General features: G+C 40.4%; 1 protein-coding gene across 1 annotated transcript in view; it reads left to right on the top strand.

The window, feature by feature from the left end:
* Nucleotides 1-16,278, top strand: part of DAGLB (diacylglycerol lipase beta) — a 130,352-nt gene extending 114,074 nt beyond the window's left edge. Inside the window, exons 9-15 of the mRNA XM_073591030.1 lie at nucleotides 672-749; nucleotides 2,677-2,757; nucleotides 4,036-4,163; nucleotides 6,905-6,973; nucleotides 7,063-7,135; nucleotides 11,879-12,129; nucleotides 15,128-16,278. Coding sequence (XP_073447131.1) covers nucleotides 672-749; nucleotides 2,677-2,757; nucleotides 4,036-4,163; nucleotides 6,905-6,973; nucleotides 7,063-7,135; nucleotides 11,879-12,129; nucleotides 15,128-15,326 — 879 coding nt within the window. The 3' untranslated portion in view covers nucleotides 15,327-16,278. The remainder of the gene's footprint in view (nucleotides 1-671; nucleotides 750-2,676; nucleotides 2,758-4,035; nucleotides 4,164-6,904; nucleotides 6,974-7,062; nucleotides 7,136-11,878; nucleotides 12,130-15,127) is intronic.
* The last annotated feature ends 1,936 nt before the right edge of the window (nucleotides 16,279-18,214 follow it).

Raw genomic sequence — 18,214 nt, 5'->3', positions numbered from 1 at the left:
GTAACACACTAAGTATATAATACCAAAGGCGTTTTTACTGCTTTTCTAATCATATGGATGAGCGCATGTGTGGCAATCTTAAAGGGACCAACACCAGCGGATAGCTAAAGCACTTTTTAGCACACGTGCGCTTTACTTTTATTGAACTATTCAAATTCATGGAGTGCGAATTGATTTCATTTGATTTGATATATTTTGATCACGGATCATTTGAGGTTATTTGTTTTACATTATCAGTTTGTTTTTTCTGGTATGCACAACACTTATTCATATTCATTATTTCATTACTGGTGGAAACACATTACGGTGTTTGCAGCAACCACACTTGCCATATATATATATATATATATATATATATATATATATATATATATATATATATATATATATATATATATATATATATATTTTTTTTTTATAGTATGAGTTTCTTATTATACACATTAGTTCATACACTGTGGATTTGTTCTACACAGAGGCAGCACAGAGGTATTTCTTATTTACTGCCAAGACTTACCATTGTCGACTTGTTAGTAATCTCAAAGTAGAACCTGGAGATGTAATCTGGGTTATCTTTGTTAGGTTTTCTATTGTTGATCTTCTAGGACTGGGGACAGGCATGTTACATCAGCCACTAGATGTTTATATCTATTATTTTGCTCTTTGCACAGGATGTTCTGACTGACCTATCAGCAGAATGCGAGAATCTGCAAACAGAGGGAGTGGAAGGAGATTGCTTCTCACATAAGGTAAAAAAAAATATCTATCACTACATGGTTTAAATGCTTGTATATTTTTTAAGGCACTTCTCTTGACACTAATTTATTCCCATCACTGCACACATCAATTTTCTGTAGCCAGAATGTTTGATTTCATACTGTCATCGGTATCGGCTTTTACCTTGAAGTATTGAAAGGGTTTGTCAAACCAGACTAATATTTTAGTTTTTGTAGATGCTGAAGCATTAGACCGTGTGACAATTTTTACATGTATGGCTGCTGGATTAAAATTTTTTTCAAATAAACCTTTTTTATTGACACTTCAGCAGTACAATTTTAGAGCACACACTAAGTAATAAATGCATATTCAGGTACAAGAGAGTTGTCCATTTCAATACTGCAACCACGTGAAGTACATTTAACTATATTTTCTATGTCAGTGGTAGCATAATGAAAACCAGTGAAATATCAACAGGAGGAGACAAAAACATGTAGAGCTAGTACAGGGTAACAAAAAAATTGAGCTCAGGTAAGTATGAGGAGGGCTGGGGGTTGGGGGGAGGGGTGTTGAAGCTGCATGCAGAAGATTATTTTTACCTTAAGCCTAGGTTCACACTACTGTGATGTACTGTGAATTTGCTCCGTTTTTTTTGTCCTGTGTGAGGTGCGAATTTGCTTTGCATTTTGAACCAGACCGGTGCGAATTTACCAAGATTTTATCACAAATTTACCGTGATTTTACCGCAAATTTCAGGAGGCAGACAGTGAACAATTCGCAGAGATGTGAACTGTGTGCTGTGAGTTTACTGCAAGTTCAATTAAAGCCTATGAAGATGAAATTCGCACTACACCATAGGAATTCAGATCGCACCCGCAGTCAACATGCACAGGACCCTTTTTTTTTTTTTTTCCTTGCACCAAATTTGCAACGCATAGATGTGAACCAAAGCCATGGAATACTGTGCTTTTTACATGACCTGCGAGTCTGTGTGTTCCTAAAGTGTTCCATTACACCCGCTCTGTATTTGCATCAGTGTGAACCCAGGCTAAAGGAGTTGTAAGGGCAGAAGGTTTTTTTTTTTATCTTAATGCATTAAGATAAAAAAACTTTCTGTGTGTAGCAGCCACCTAGCACCCCCCTAATTACTTACCTGAGCCCCATCTCTCTCCAGCGATGTCCATAAATGTCTAAGCCGTCTGGGACATTCCTCCTGATTGGCACAGGAGTGGTGCCATTGGTTCCCCTGGCAGTCAGTCAGCCAATCAGGGGAAAGAGGGGGTAGGGCTGGGTTTGGGGCTCCGTGTTTGAATGGACACACAGAGCTGTGACTCGGCTCCAGTGCCCCCATAGGAAGCTACTCACTGTGGGCACACTCATCAGGAGGGAGGGGCCAGGAGCAGCAAAGAGGGACCAAGAAGAGGAGGATCTGGGCTGCCCTGTGCAAAACCAACTGCATAGAACAGGTAAGTATAACATGTATGTTTTGTCTTGTTGTTTTGTTTTAAACGAGGCTTTACAATCACTTTTATACATACAATGCATAAGGGTGAAAAGCCTTCAGCCTTTAGAACCACTTTAAATCTGTGTTCTTGCATGTGCTTCCCATGGAAGCTCTTGTTTCCTGCCATGCTGCATGTCCCACGTTTTTGCACAGAGCTTGAGGTCAAATTACAGGCAGCGTATAACGGGAAATTTGGTATCTCAACAGCCTCTTAGGTTTGGTTTACTTTACTTTAAATTTCAGTTTTGGCATAAGTTGATTTGTAAAGGGGCTTCCATTTGTACACTTTGCCGCATTTTGTGAATTTTAGCACTTGAAGGAGTCCTTGTTTGGGTTAGTTGTTTGCTAAATGGGTCATTAACAGTTCTAGAGAAACTTTCTGAAATCGTATCAGGCTAAACTTTCCACCACATGATGGCACGTTATTAACTGCATACAAAAATGTCATTTTCCAGGGTATATTTCAAGCTGCAAGTTACATATACAGAAGATTAATAAATGATGGCATATTGAATCAAGCCTTCACAATTGCACCAGTAAGTATTTCCTTGCACCTTACTAAAGTCCTGAGTCTATAATCCTATTTTTCTTCTGCTCTGTCACCAATATTAGATCTTCAGACCTGTCACCAGGATGCAATAAATTGACTGTGTGTTCTGTGGAAGAATTGGGCTGTGGTACAATAGTAGACTAAATTGCAACATCTTTCTGGATATTGAAGTATAAGTAAAGGCAAAACTTTTTTTGTTTTTGTTTTGAATATAGTGCAGAGGGATTAGAATGCTTGTCAGTTTTTATTGCTGTCTGTGCCCATTAGGGAGATTCACCCTCTCCATTTGTCCTGTTTACCATTATCATTGAAAGTAGAATAAAATCCCAAATTTTGGGTTGTCCCCAGAAAAGTAATAGAGGGGAAATCGTCCAATGGGGTCACTTGTTCTGTTGACCTGGGTGTCCCCAAGAAATTCCCAATTTGCAGGGATTTCCTTTTTCTTTCTGTTTTGGCTATTTTAAAACCCTCACTGGGGGGGGTTTGCCTATAGTTCTACTTTAAGGATCAGATTTGTTTAATAGGTAAGTTGAGACCTGCTGAAGGCAAATTTATGTCCAGACCCCTCTCAATTCATATAAAATTTTATTCTGATACGTAACAAAGCGTTATGGTAGGCACAGTTTAGTGGAATTAAAAAACATTCTTTGGTCATTTTTTTTTTTTTTTAATAGAGTTGAAATATGCATTGTCTTCTTTTACTTATGCATTATTACCCTGGAGTTCCATTTTAGTCCCAGTGAGCCAATTTAGCCAAAATTGGACATACTTTTGCTATAAGTGATCCTTTATCAAACCATGAAAATAGAAATTGGAATGAGCTCCCCTTCTGTAATGGTCAATCCTTGCAATCCCTGAATATATCTCAGAACGTTATTTGCAAAGCACTGGGAAAAATTAATGGCACTCCCACATCACTTTGTTCTTCTGTTTGTTTTTTCCTCTTTTGCGCTTCTGGGTATGATTGAAACATGTGACCTTCCCTTCCTACCAGGATCCAGTGCTTTGACCAATTTTCAGGTCAGAGCATCATCACCTAAGGGAGGGGAGAAGATTGTTGACCCTGTGTAAGCTTTGACATGGAGCTTGCATATGGTTTTAGACCCACAGCTCTGACAGAGGGACAAGGGACCGCGTTGAATGTGCAAAATTACATATTACCTTTTTTAAATTGCTTTTGGATGCTGAGGACCCTCCTATCTGGGGCACGTCATAATGTTTTTTTTCATCTTCTGTAGAAGTCTTTTACTACTTTTTCCTGCAGGAATACAAGTTGGTCATCGTAGGACATAGCTTAGGAGCTGGAGCTGCTGCTCTATTGGCAATATTGCTTCGAAGTTCATTTCCTACTCTGAAATGCTATGCATTTTCTCCACCAGGGGGCCTGCTAAGGTAAGAATGTGCTTTTCTGTTGACTTGTGTAGTAAGGAGTAAAAAGTACATTAAGGCACCTATGATCTGTCTTTGGATTTGTCCACACAATACATAACTCGTGGCTTATTTTTCAAATTTTCTTTTTAACATCCCCACTTCTCCCTTGTATGGGGCATTAGGCAGAATAAGCATTGTCTGTGCTGCATCCAGCTGTTTACTTTGTCAAAATTCAGATATACCTAGTATGTCACCACCAGGGCAAGAAGTGCAGACAATCTCAGATTGATCTTTTTTAGTTCAGTTTGTTTCTACTTGATTAGGAAGCCAGAAATTTGAGGGAGATTCCCCACTGGGGGTTGTAGATATTTCTAAAAACCGGACAGGGGTACCCCATGCCAAAAAAATCTTGGCTTAAGCTATTAGAGAGCAGCAAGGCCCTAATCGCATGTAAATTATATACTTAAAGCTGAAGTTTAATCTGCTTTTATTTTGCCTTCCCTGGTTCCCCCTTTCCTTCTCAACATGCTAATAAAATTATTAAATACAAACTTTTTTATTTTAGACACAGTGGCTCCATCATTAGACCTTTGTGCTTCTCTGTGCAATGCAGGTAGATCACAACTGGTAGGAGGGGCCAACAGGGTGCTGTACATACTGTCGTTGGTGTGTTCTGGAAGGGGGGGGGGCACCTCCCTGTCAGAACACAATATCTCACCAGGAAAGATCGCTGTACTAACATCCGATAGTACAGCGGCGACTTTTGAGCTCTTCAGTTTTTAATAGTAGTGTGTACCAGGCTTAACACTGGGAAGGAAAGGGCTAATTGATGCTGCGTGTACATCAGCAAGGAAATGAGATGGGCTCTGTCTGATTTGCTGCTGTTTCTAATGCACACTGAGAATCTTACGGTGTGCAGTGAAGTCAGAATAAGCAATTTCAATACAGGAGAGGAGTCTCTTTAACTTCAAGACAGAAAGGAAAGATGGAGTTCAGCCTTTAAATTTTTTTTTTTTTTCAATAAACATTGGCCAGTTGTCTAATGCAGCAATCTACAGGGACAACTTGCCTGATCAATGCAGTCATCACACGAACTTGCTAAGGTTTAATAAATAGCATGACTAAAACAAAAATTAAGATGCAAATAGTGTCATTTTTGAATACTAGAATCCATAAAAATTGATGTACAGGCACCTGAAGGATAACAGATGATGCTGCTGGTAGTGAGACATTATGCTTTTACATTTTAGATGGAGAGATTTCTTTTCTTGTACTTTTACACAGGCAATTCTAAATTGCTTAAAAACTAGCTTGGCTCCTGCACTAATTTTATTGTACAACATAATTCTGTTATAGTCTGTTATAAGCCACCTAAAGTGATTTTTTTTTTTTTTTTTTTTTTTTAAATAACAAACCTGTCCTACTTACCTGCTCTGTGGTTGGTTTTGCACAGAGCAGCCCCGATGTTCTTCTTCTTGGGTCCCCCGCTGGCGCTCCTTGCTCCTCACTCCTGACCAGTTCCCCCAATAGCAAGCCACTTGCTATGGGGGCACTGGTGCGTACTTGCTCCTAAGCCCTGCTCTGAGTCCATAAAACACACAGAGCTGTCGCTCGGCCCCACCCTCTTCTTATTGGCTCACTGGCTGTGATTGACAGCAGTGGGAGCCAATGGCTCTGGCTTCTGTGTCTCGGCCAATGAGAAGAGTGTGACCTAGGACAGCCAAGGCTCCTGTGCACATTGTTGAATCATGAGGGGGCCGTGGGGGGAGCAGCACACAGAAGGTTTTTTACCCTTATGCGTAGAGTGCTTGAAGGTAAAAAACCTTTAGCCTTTACAACCACTTTAAATGTAAATGCATATAAACCAAGTAAAACAGATGTATGGTACTCTCTATTAGTAACTCTGCAGGGAGCTCAGACTCCAAGAGCTCCAAGACAGTCCTTGGAGAGCCCACACTTCTGACCTCAGTAAGATCACAATCGGGGGTCTTGGTGCTTCTGGTAAGTAGATGTCCAATACAGCAATCCAAGAAAACAAAATCCAAGAAAACAAAATCCAGCCGCTCATGGCACGTTAAAACTTTTAAAACACATCTAGCCAGCGGATGTGTTTTTTATTTGTTTTGGATTGTTCTTTGATTGCTGTATTAAACGTATAAACCACACAATATCTATTGGTGAATGTCTTTTTAAAAAATGTGCTGTATAATAGCTTACTTCAGAGTGCCGTTCGGCGCTCATGTGACTGCCCGCCGGTCTTTTCCTCTCCCTCATCTCAGCTGACGTCAGTAGGGGTTTCCCAGCACCTCCCCCTACAGATATCGGATCGGAAGAGGAGACCAGCAGGCAGTCAGCTGAGCGCCGAACACCGCTCTGAAGTAAGCTGTTATACAGCATATTTTTATAAATGACATGCACTGCGGAGCTTACAGAGGGAACTAGAAAAAAAGGAGTGCTTGTTTGCGGATTTCTGGGGTTACGTATCTAGTACTGGGTACCTCCTGCCATCTGCAGGATGGATTGAGAAGGAAAATATCAGCAGCTGAAGAGGGGAGCATTTGTTTGGGGAACAGAAAACAGCATTTTAATATACTGGGGAAACTGTGGTGCATGGGGAAATGTATGTAAAGGTGGACTTACCATTTAAGTAGAATATTTTCCTTATATGGTGCCTTCAGTGTTGCTTAGAGCCAATTTTATTCTGGTCTGGTAAGCCTGTGTGATAAAAAAAAAATAACCCTAATTTGTTTTTCCTTGTTTAGCAAAGCTCTTGCTGAATATTCACAAAGTTTCATTATCTCCATAATTCTGGGTAAAGATCTTGTACCAAGGTAAGTACCCAACTCTGAATATGTATTCCATACTCCATACACATGTAGTATGATTCCCTCATTATTGATTGCTACCTTGTTCTGCACAGATTGAGTTTACCTAACATGGAAGACTTGAAAAACAGAATACTAAGGATGGTGGTCAACTGTAACCGGCCCAAGGTATGTACGCTTTGGCTATGCCTTTTTACAAACTGCTGCATCCTGAATTTCTTGGTAAAAGGTGAAAAAAATCCTCATCCGGTTTATGCCTATATATACAAATAGGCTAAATTCTATTTGTATCACCTGTAGTTATTTCTTTGAATACATTTTCCATTTCTTGTGCAAACCAGCTGAAATTTCATATGCGCATTCTGGTGAGCATGCCTGTGCTTGACTGTGCAGTGCTAAGGCAAGATGAAGAAGAATAGCTGGGTGGAAGGATGCAAAGTCCAATTTCTCTTTGTTTCATTAAAGTGTATGTGCAGCCACCTTTTTTTTAATCTTTTTTATTTATTTTTATTGTTCGAGTGGGTAAGGATAAAAACACCTCTTTATAACTCTTATCCAGTGATACTTTACAGAGACTTTTCTGTTTCAATCTTTTTTTATTACGTTTTCTTTCCAAGTAAAAAAAGGAAATACAAAGCATAACGACAATATAAGCCTTGTATAATGCTGCACACACAGTAACATAGGTACACGCGAAAATCATAACTGGCTTGGACTATCCAATGGGTCTATTTTGGTTGCATTTAATAGAAAGAAAAAGCATAGGATGTAAAACATTAAAAAAAAAGCAAAAAACAAATGCATCAGAGACCAATGGTATGGTAATGAATAGTCTGGTCACGATAGAAAAACGGAAACACATTATTGATCATAACATTATTTCAATTAGGAGATCAGATGGCAAAATAAGAGTGACTCACACCAGCTCTATAATGTGAGGGGCCCTTCTAAAAGAATTACATTACAGTTCCAGCCAACGCTGTATCCTGGCCTAGGCCGACAAGGCCTAGGGCAGCACTTTGCAGGGGGGCAGCACGCAAAGAGTCCCCGCCGGCTTGCGCTACACTGTTAGTGAAGTGTCAGTTTTATGAGGTGAACTGGGCTGAGAGGCAAATTAGTATAGCGCCCTCATAAAGCGGCCGCACTGCTTCCGGTATGCGGGTGGCCGGCATTCCTGTGGGGGTGGGGTGGGCAATTGCGCCACTTCTAATTTTGACTGTCCTATCATCCTGGACCACAAACCTTCCTCAATGTGCTATGTGTTTTCTGCTGCACCATTGGTATGGTTATATCTTATTCTTAGTCCTCTCCATAAAATTATCAGAAATTTGTGCTTATAATAGAACTATAGGCAACACTTTTATTTTTATTTTTTTCCCATTTTGGATAGAGTAAGGGAGGGTTATAGACCCTGTCAGTTTATATTTTTTACTATCCCTGTCCCGTTGCAGTGATTTCCCTTCACTTCCTGCCCCATAGCCAAACAGGATGTGAGAGGAAATCTATGCAAATTAAGGAAATCCATCGCCCCCCCCACCAGGCCCTCAGAACTAGTGTCCCCACTCGAAAATTTCAGGGCAGGTCTTTAACCACCTCAATACTGTGCATTTTCGCCCCCTTCCTGCCCAAGCCATTTTTCAGCTTTCAGCGCTGTCGCAATTTGAATGACAATTTCGCGGTCATACAACACTCGACCCAAATGAAATTGTTATCATTTTTTCCCCACAAATAGAGCTTTCTTTTAGTGGTATTTGATCACCTCTGCGGTTTTTATTTTTTGCGCTATAAACAAAAGAGGAGTGACAAGTTTTAAAAAAAACACAATAATTTTTACCTTTTGCTATAATAAATATCCAATTTTTTTTTCTTTAAAACAAATTTTTTCTCAGTTTAGGCCGATATGTATTCTTGTACATATTTTTGGTAAAAAAAAATCGCAATAAGCGTATATAGATTGGTTTGCGCAAAAGTTATAGTGTCTACAAAATAGGGGATAGTTTTATAACATTTTTATTTTTTTTTATTTTTTTACTAGTAATGGCGGCAATCTGCGATTTTTATTGTGACTGCGATATTGCGGCGGACACATCGGACACTTTTGACACATATTTGGGACCATTCACATTTATACAGCGATCCGTGCTATAAAAATGCATTGATTACTGTATAAATGTGACAGGCAGTGAAGGGGTTAACACTGGGTGGTGATGGAGGGGTTAACTGTGTTGCTAGGGGAGTGATTCTAACTGTAGGGGGCGGGGACTCACTAGGGGAGGAGACCGATCGGTGTTCCCCTGTACTGGGAACACACCATCGGTCTCCTCTCCTCTGACAGGACCGTGGATCTGTGTGTTTACAACACACAGATCCACGGTCCTGCTGTGTTACCGGTAATCGCGGGTGCCCGGCGGACATCGCGGCCGCCGGGCACGCGCACCGGGTGCTTAGTGACACGGCGCGCGGGATCGCCGGCGGCGGCGCGCGCGCCCCCTGGTGGCCTAAGAAAGCGAGGACGTCATATGACGTCCGCCCGTAACGAGAGCTGCGCCGCCTGGCCGTCAATTGACGGCCAGCGGTTGGCAGGCGGTTAAACAGCAAGGGGTGTGGCCTTGACATGTAGGGTGGGTCATATTTAAATTAGGGGGTACACGAGTTTAGTCAGGCTTAGGGCAGCACAAAACCTAAATACACTACTGGTTCCAACTATAAATTATGAAAGGCCCATGAGGAATAGGGCACTGTCAATACTTAAAATGATACTAAAATCTCGTTGTTTGTTATTTTTATCTAAAAAAAAAAATGTCATACTTACCTGCCCTGTGCAGTGGATTTGCACAGATCAGCCTGGATCCTCCTCTTCTCAGGTCCCTCTTCGGTGCTTCTGGCCCCTTCCTCCTGTTAAGTGCCTCCACAGCAAGCAGTTTGCTATGGGAGCACCCGAGCTGAGCCACAGCTCCCGGTGTCCTTTCAGACACGGAGCCGCGGCCTGAACCCTTTCTCTCCTCATTGGCGAACTGACTTTGATTGACGGCAGTAGGAGCCAATGGTGCTGCTCTGCTGTCTCAGCCAATGTGGAGGGGAGTCCCGGGCAGTCAAGACACTTCTACAACATTGCTGGATCTAGAGGGAGCTCAGATAAGTATTAGGGGGGCTGATGCACAGAAGGCTTTTTATCTTAATGCATAGAATACATTTGGATAAAAAAAACTTCTGCCTTTACAATCGCTTTAACATCTGCAAGGAGCTCTGTATAAAAGTAATACACACAACTTGTTTCAGGAAACTTAAAAGGGCCATTACCAACCATTTTCCTAATAATTTATCGGGGTCTAGTAACCCCTCAACTAACGCTAAAGTGTATGGGGTGGGAGAAGGGAAACAAGAAAAACTATAGGAGAAAGGGTAAAAGAAGGGAAGGAGGGTAAGGAAGGAGGATGAAAGATCTAAGAAGAGAAAGAAAGCAAGAAAGAGAATTTCCAGCCGGGTGACCATCTCTCTTGAACCTAGGAGTCAGCTCCGTGTGTCCGGTACCTATAAGTAATTAATTAAGCCAGGGGGACAAATTATTTCAAACCATGATTGTTTGTTTATCCCGCAAGGCACTCACAATCTTTTCAATCAGCATGATTCAGGTAAGCTTACATTTCACCAGCGCTAAATCAATAACTGGACTTTTCCTTGCAGATGCAATAGCAATTTCGGGCATTATATACATGAAGTAAATTAAAGTTTGTATGTATGGACATTCTCAACTGGTTTGTTGTGTCTTTAGTAACATTTACCATAATAACCAAGTATATAAGAGTGTAGCCTCATCCAAAAAGCAACAAACGTTAGGTCAAGTCCACTATATGTGCAAAGTCTTGTGTCCCATCTGGCCACAAACCCTGAAGCAGGAAACGGTCGAGTCAGGGTACCACCTGGCATAAACTTTATACCCTGCTTCAATCATTCAATCAAAGCAGCATTCAGCATGCCTTTGTGCATACGGGTACTTCAAGAACGCCAGTCCTCCGCCTCAGGAGCTATGCCCAGATCCCTTTCCCATGCCACCTGGTAAATGTTTATCAGATGGAGTGATGAAGAGTTTGTATAGCATAGAAACGCACCCAGCAGTGGGTTCTCTTTACAGACTTTTCATCACTGTTTGTCCACGTGACAGTGGTTTTACCAGACAGTAAGTGAGGGTGAATTTGCAACCGGAACACAGACAGCAGTGAAAAACTATACAAACCTCTAGCTTTTATCTACACAGAAGCTCTGTGTATAAAATAAAAAACAAATACTATTTCTTTTCTGTCTGTGTTGCTGTTGGAGCTTTACCGCACGTCCTGTCTGGTAAAATCAGCATCACCAGGACAAGGAAGTTTCTTTATCACAGCTCTGTTATGGAGCTCTAGGTCTTATAACAGAGCCCCTGATAGCTGTAAAACCTGACAGTGGTCCTAATCATTCTCTTGGAGCTTATAAAGAACTCTGCTCTGCAAATTACCTGCCTGAGGGTGGCAAATATTGAAATAATGCTTCCAGGTACAGACGTTGTCTAAGCTTTGAAGAACACTAAAATGCAGATTTTTTTTTTTTTTTCTTCATTAAATCCCCTAGCCCCCTTTGGAGTCTGGGGCCTAGGCTAACTGCATTCTGGCAAGATTATAATCGCCCACTCTATACAGACAGGATTTTAGGGTAAAGCCACATAAGAGGGGGTATTGATGCATTATAGGATTTATTGCTGGCTATTGGACAAAACTACTTGAAAATACCCTTTCACTGTATTTTGTTAGATAAGGAAATGTACATGCTGTACCTTAAAAGAGAGCCTTGTATAGATAATCCTGAACCCCTGAAAACGCATTGTGTGATTGTGGTGGTCTAATTATTACAATTATTTCTGGGATTATCTATCCTCAGTACCAGATCCTACTGCGTGGTTGTTGGTATGAATTATTTGGAGGCGATCCAGACAACTTCCCAACAGAACTGGATGGAAGAAACTTGGCCTCCTTGTCACAGCCTCTACTGGCTGAACAGAGCTTTTTGGTCCAGAAGTCATCTTCATATAATACTCTGACTGATGGTTCCCCTCTAGATTCCCCACGACACCCTCTTCTGTACCTTCCAGGAAAAATCATCCACATTACAGAAGAAAGCAGATCAGGATGGTACGTAGATGTTACTGATTGTGCAGGTTTACATAGGATCTAGCACTTTAATAACTGAATTGATTCAGCTCAAGATGAATTGAAATGTTAAAGCATATTGTCAGTCTTTGAAAGATCTAATTGGTGATACAAACAAGCCCAGATCGTCAAAGAAAAACAAAGTCTGACATACTTGTTGATTATTCCATTTTTTTTTTTCATTTGCTCACCTTCAGGATTCCCTGGTGCCTTTTAAAATGACCCATAGGTAGCATAGACTTGTAATACATTCTTCTATCCTACAAGTTTCCAATTCTATGTGAAACACTGTGGCCCTGTTTAATGAACAGAGAAGTAGAGCATTGGCTGTAAGTTGTGGCCAACCCAATAGGGGCACTTCTAATGCCGTGTACACACGGGTGGACTTTTCGACTGGACTGGTCTGAGGGGACAAATTCGTCGGACAATCCAACTGTGTGTGGGCTTTATCGGACCTGCAGCGGACTTTTTCAGTCGAAAATCGGACGGACTTTAGATTGGAACATGTTTCAAATCTTTACGACGGACTCGAGTCTGGTCGACAAATCCGCTCGTCTGTATGCTAGTCCGACGGACGAAAACCGACGCTAAAGCAGCTATTGGCTACTGGCTATCAACTTCCTTATTTTAGTCCGGTCGTACGTCATCACGTACGAATCCGTCGGACTTTGGTGTGATCGTGTGTAGGCAAGTCCGTTCGTTCGAGAGTACGTCGGAAGTCCGTCGGACCTTTCATGCCGAAAAGTCCACCCGTGTGTACACGGCATAAGGGAGGGTCTCCTTTTCCACTTAAAGTAATATAAAAGTCTTTTTTTAAAAAAAAATAAAAATAAAATACGTTCTACTTACCTGCTCTGTACAATGATATTGCACAGAAAGCACCCTCTGCTCTTCTGTCTGTACCCTGCCGGTGCTATCCGCATCTCCCTGCTCCAGATGCTTCCTTAGCAAGCTGGGTGCTAAAGAGGCACCCATTCATGCGCACTCCCAAGCCAGCAATAAAAAAGAACCTCGCACTAATAGAACTAGTACAAATAGATTATACTATGAACTAAAAATAAAAGTAAAGTTAAAAGCTGCTCCCCTCAAATGCTTGGTAAGCAAGCTTTGCGCTTGTGGGGGATGTATATTAATAAGGGGGCGCTAATAGTATTGACTTTGGCAATAGAGTACTTGTGCTCAATAGTTCATAATCAATGTGAACAATAGCATACAAAATGTGTTCATAAGTATGTATACAATAAAGTGTTTGTGCTCAATAATAAATGTGAGCAAAAACGTACAAAATATAAAGTGCAAATTATTGTGAATGTAATATGCATCAGTAAACAGCCAGCGGATATATAATAATCCTAGCAGACATAACACACACCTCAATTTCAATTGATAGTTAAGGTAAGATTGTCATATCGATCACATCTCTGTTTCCCCCATGTACTCATAATCTGATCGCTTGAAATATAATTGTATTTATGAACAGAATTATCTCCAGGGTTGCTGATCAATGTTCCAGTGTTGCTGATCAATGCAGAACAATCAAGTCATTTTCTTTCTAAACCGATGGGGTCAGTTTGCTCTAATCCGATTTAAATCGATCAGAAAGGAAGTCACGGCTATTCAATTGTTTCCATATTTGATCATTTTGATTAAATCGTGCATCAATAGGATAATTTCAATCAAAGCATATATGGCCACCATTAGCCTTCTTTTATCCCATTTATAGAGAATTAATATCTGGTATGAACACTTTAACATGCTAAGTTACATGTATGGCATTGGTTATTGGGAGGATGCTTTTAAAAAGGATGAGGTGCAAGTCAAATATGTGCATTTAGGCCTTGTTCACACCATACCTGCATAAAAACGGATGGAAAATTTTAGTTGTGACTTGCGTAAGGTCTATACAAGGACACAAAGAAAATGTTGTGGTAATGTCAGGTTTTTTTTCTGCGCTGTAAACTGCATACATGTTGCAGATTTCTGCGCAGAAAAAATTTGCACATAAGTGTTCAGGTGTAAACAGATTTCTTTCTGCGTTTCTGCACATGGTGTGAACTAATCCAAAATTACCAACTGAAAAAGAGCACCAGTTAAGTTACACATACAGTTTAGCTAGTGTTCAGATGTTATGTAGTGGTCCAACCTTTAGAAGATTCGTTTTACACCCTACACAATAGGCTTGTGCTTTTTTATCCTTGCATGTGATCTGGTCTTCAGTGCAAGAAACAATTAACTTATGAACTTAATTTTCCACACCCAGTCAGTAGACTTTGACTATGATTGAAAACCTCAGTCATCAAAATCCATAGACAGCTTGACTTGTCCATATCTTGCAAACCACAAATGACAGATGGGCAAATACAGTGTATAAGTGGTTATTACCTTACAGATATGGGTCTTAAGATCAAACTGGTCCAGGAACACCATCTACATACAATTTTTATATGGTCTGATTTTTTGCATATGTTTCCTCTAGGTCAGGGGACTCAAACTGGCGGCCCTCTAGCTGTTGCGAAACTACAAGTCCCATCATGCCTCTGCCTGTGGGAGTCATGCTTGTAACTGTCAGCCTTTCAATGCCTCATGGGACTTGTAGTTTTGCAACAACTGGAGGGCCGCCAGTTTGAGACCCCTGTTCTAGGTGCTTAAGTTTCTACTACAATAAAAAAATAGATTGGTCAGTTGATTGGCTTCCCAAAAGTGGGCCATCTGTCTGCGTTGTTACGAATTATGTTAGATAAATTCACTTAAATCATTGTTCCCTGAAGAATCTTCATCCTTTGTTGAGTAGTGCATCCTATATTGCCACTGTATACATTCTGGAAAAAAAGACATCTGCTTACAGACAAGTGTAAATGAGGATTGCACATCTGAAGATAGATATGCACTGTTATGTGTCAACATAGTTTTTTGCTTTTTTCTGGGTTGGTACACGGTTCATGAGTAAATGTGTGTTTTTTTTTTTTTAAATCTTTTTCAGGTTGTGTTTCTCTGATGTCAAATATAGCGCAAGGTGGTCAAAGGAGACTTCATTTAGCAGTATTTATATCAGCCCCAGAATGATCACAGACCACATGCCGGACATTGTACTGAATGCACTAAATAGCCTCCGTCAGGAGAGGGTCGGATGTACTTCCTGCCACACTCCCCAGCAGACTCTGCACAACAATCAGATATAGCCTGGGATGGTTATGTCCGCAAAGACGCTCTTAACTGTCCCGATATACAGAAGCAGTGAAGATGACCTATAAAATCTGCATCTCATCTTCAAATATAATAGTCCGTCAGAGGAATTGGGCTGGGAGAAGGAACTCCAGCCATTCTGGCTTTTACAGACTTTTTTTCTTTCAATATGCAAGTTGCATTTCACTAAATATTACTTATTTTAAGAATGAGAAAATGAAAGAGTAATGAACAAAACCAATGTTAAAACCTTACGCAATGTGTGCTTTTATGCATTTAAAGAAGAACTACACAAAAGTATTTTGTTTAGAGTTGAGATATGAAGGTGTATACAGTACCAGATTTCATGCCTGGCATCCAGTGTGTAATGTCCTGCTCGGAGCATTGTCGCCTCCAGTTTGCGCTGTCTGTTCAGGCTTTATGTCATTCGGAAATCCCTTCTGTCTCTTTCTTTTTTTAAACCACAGTAGGATGGAGTTAAATGCACAAGGGTTCTTTTGGCCAAGAAGAAAGAGCAGAAAGTAATTAATTTTAGGTGTTGTACACCAAACACTACTCCAGCTCAAATAGTTTGGCGTTCTCTGTAAGTGGCCTATTCCTGTCTGCTATGCAATATTCAGTGCTTTGTGTTTTTTATTTTTTTTTAAGAGGTGAGTGAATTGACTTACAAACCGACACGGGATCATCAAATCTAAGCACAGCTAGATTGCAGTTTGCTGTTGTGATTTGTCATTCAGCTGCCCATGAAATGTGGTCGACAAATCAATGAACTCCTCTCTAATTTTTATTGTATGTGTGTACATAATGTATTTCATTGTTTTGTAAGTAAGCCAAATATGTGTGACAGGGATGTCTGTATACAGTTTGACATTTTACAGTTTGTGTATTTACCTTGTACATGACCAGGTTCAATATCGCTTTGCCATGAGACTGATATCTCATCACTAACCAGTTTCAATATTGTTGTTTTTTTTTCTTCTCAAGTATGAGAAATTTTGCCTGATGATGGGCTCAGAGGGGTGATAAACGTATGCCATCCTCTTTGCTCACCATGTTATGAAAGTTTTTATAAATTGCAAAAGATAGTAGGACAAACCCCCAGAAAGTCTTTTAAATATATTAATAGAAAAAGGTCAGGTCTGAGCATGTGGGCCCTTTACAAAATAATCGAGTGGGTGACTGGGGACAAAGAGAAGGCAAATGTGTTAAATACCTTCTTCAGCTCTGTGTATACAAAGGAGCATGGGGGGAGGGGGGGGGACTCATGGCTATAATGGGGGTGGTATTGAAACAGCCACAAATGATCCACAATGGCTCAAAAGTTATACGGTCCAAAACTATTTAGACAGAATAAAGGTGGATAAAGCACCTGGACCAGATGGCATCCACCCACAGATCCTAAAAGAGTTGAGCTGTTAGTATCAATGGCTTTGAAATAATATTTAGGGACTCTTTAAAGACTAGAATAGTACCTCTATTTAAAAAGGGATCAAAGTTTTTATTACGTAATAGTTGGGAAGATGCTGCAGAGTTTAATAAATGACCACATAGGTGAGTTCTTGCTGGAAAAAAAGTAATTTTTAAGCAGAAGATAATATGGATTCATGAAAGACAGAAGTTGTCAGCCGAATCTGATTTCTTTTTATGAGGTAAGTAAAACCTTGGACAGAGGGGTGGCTGTAGATGTATACTTGGATTTTGCAAAATCGTTTGACACAATTCCCCACTCTTGGCTAATATGTAAGATTAAGTCTACAGGTCTTGAAAAATCATATGTAAATGGATTGAAAACTGGCTAAAAGAGCATATTCAGAGAGTAGTGGTTAATGATTCATACTCTGAATGGTCTAAAGTTCAATGTTGGCACCCTTACTTTTTAATGTATTTATAAATGATATAGGATCTGGGATTTAAAGTACAGTTTCAGTGTTTACAGATGACGCCAAGCTATGCGGAATAACATCCTAATAGGATGTTTCCAACTTACAAGCCAACCTCAATGCACTGTTTAATTGGGCAACTATTTGGAAAATGAGGTTTAATGTTGATAAATGTAAAGTTATGCACTTGGGGGCTAAGAATATACATGCATCATATATACTAGGGGCAGTACAACTGGGGGAATCCATGGTGGAGAAGAATCTGGGTGTTCTGGTAGATCGTAAGCTTAATAATAGCATGCAATGCCAAGCTGCGGTTTCCAAAACGAGCATAGTTCTTGTCTTGTATTAAGAGAGGTATGGACTGCAGAGAGAAAGATATAAATTTGCCCTTGTACAAATCATCAGTAAGACCTCATCGGGATATGCAGTTCAGTTTTGGACACCTGTTCACAAAAAGGATTTCAGGGAACTGGAGAAAGTGCAGAAAAGAGCAGCGAAACTGATAAGGGGCATGGAGGAGCTCAGCTATGCGGTAAGATTGGAGGAACTGAATTTCTTTTCTCTTGAGAAGAAATTAAGGGGGGATATGATAAATGTGTATAAATACATAAGTTGTCCATATAGTGAACTTGGTGTTATGATTCACTTTAAGGTCATCACATAGGACAAGGGGGTGCTCTTTAGGTCTGGAGGAAAAGAGATTTAATCTCCAACCATGGAAAGGTTTCTTTACAGTAAGAGCAATGAAAATGTGGAATAGACTCCCTCAAGAGCTGGTTCTGGCCAGCTCAGTAGACCATTTTAAAAAAGGTCTGGATTCTTTCCTAAATGTACATAATATAACTGGATACTAACAGTTTTATAGGTAAAGTTGATCCAGGGAATATCTGATTGCCTCTCGGGGGATCAGCAAGGGATTTTCCCCAGCCATCTTCCAGGACAGCCCATGAGAGAAGCACCTCCTCCAACTGGAACAGTAAACGCCTCACCCATACACTTTT

Source organism: Aquarana catesbeiana, linkage group LG06 (assembly GCF_042186555.1).
Source record: "Aquarana catesbeiana isolate 2022-GZ linkage group LG06, ASM4218655v1, whole genome shotgun sequence".
Classification (NCBI taxonomy): Eukaryota; Metazoa; Chordata; class Amphibia; order Anura; family Ranidae; genus Aquarana; species Aquarana catesbeiana.
Note: the sequence above shows the minus strand (reverse complement) of the source record. Positions and strands in the feature narration are given on the sequence as shown.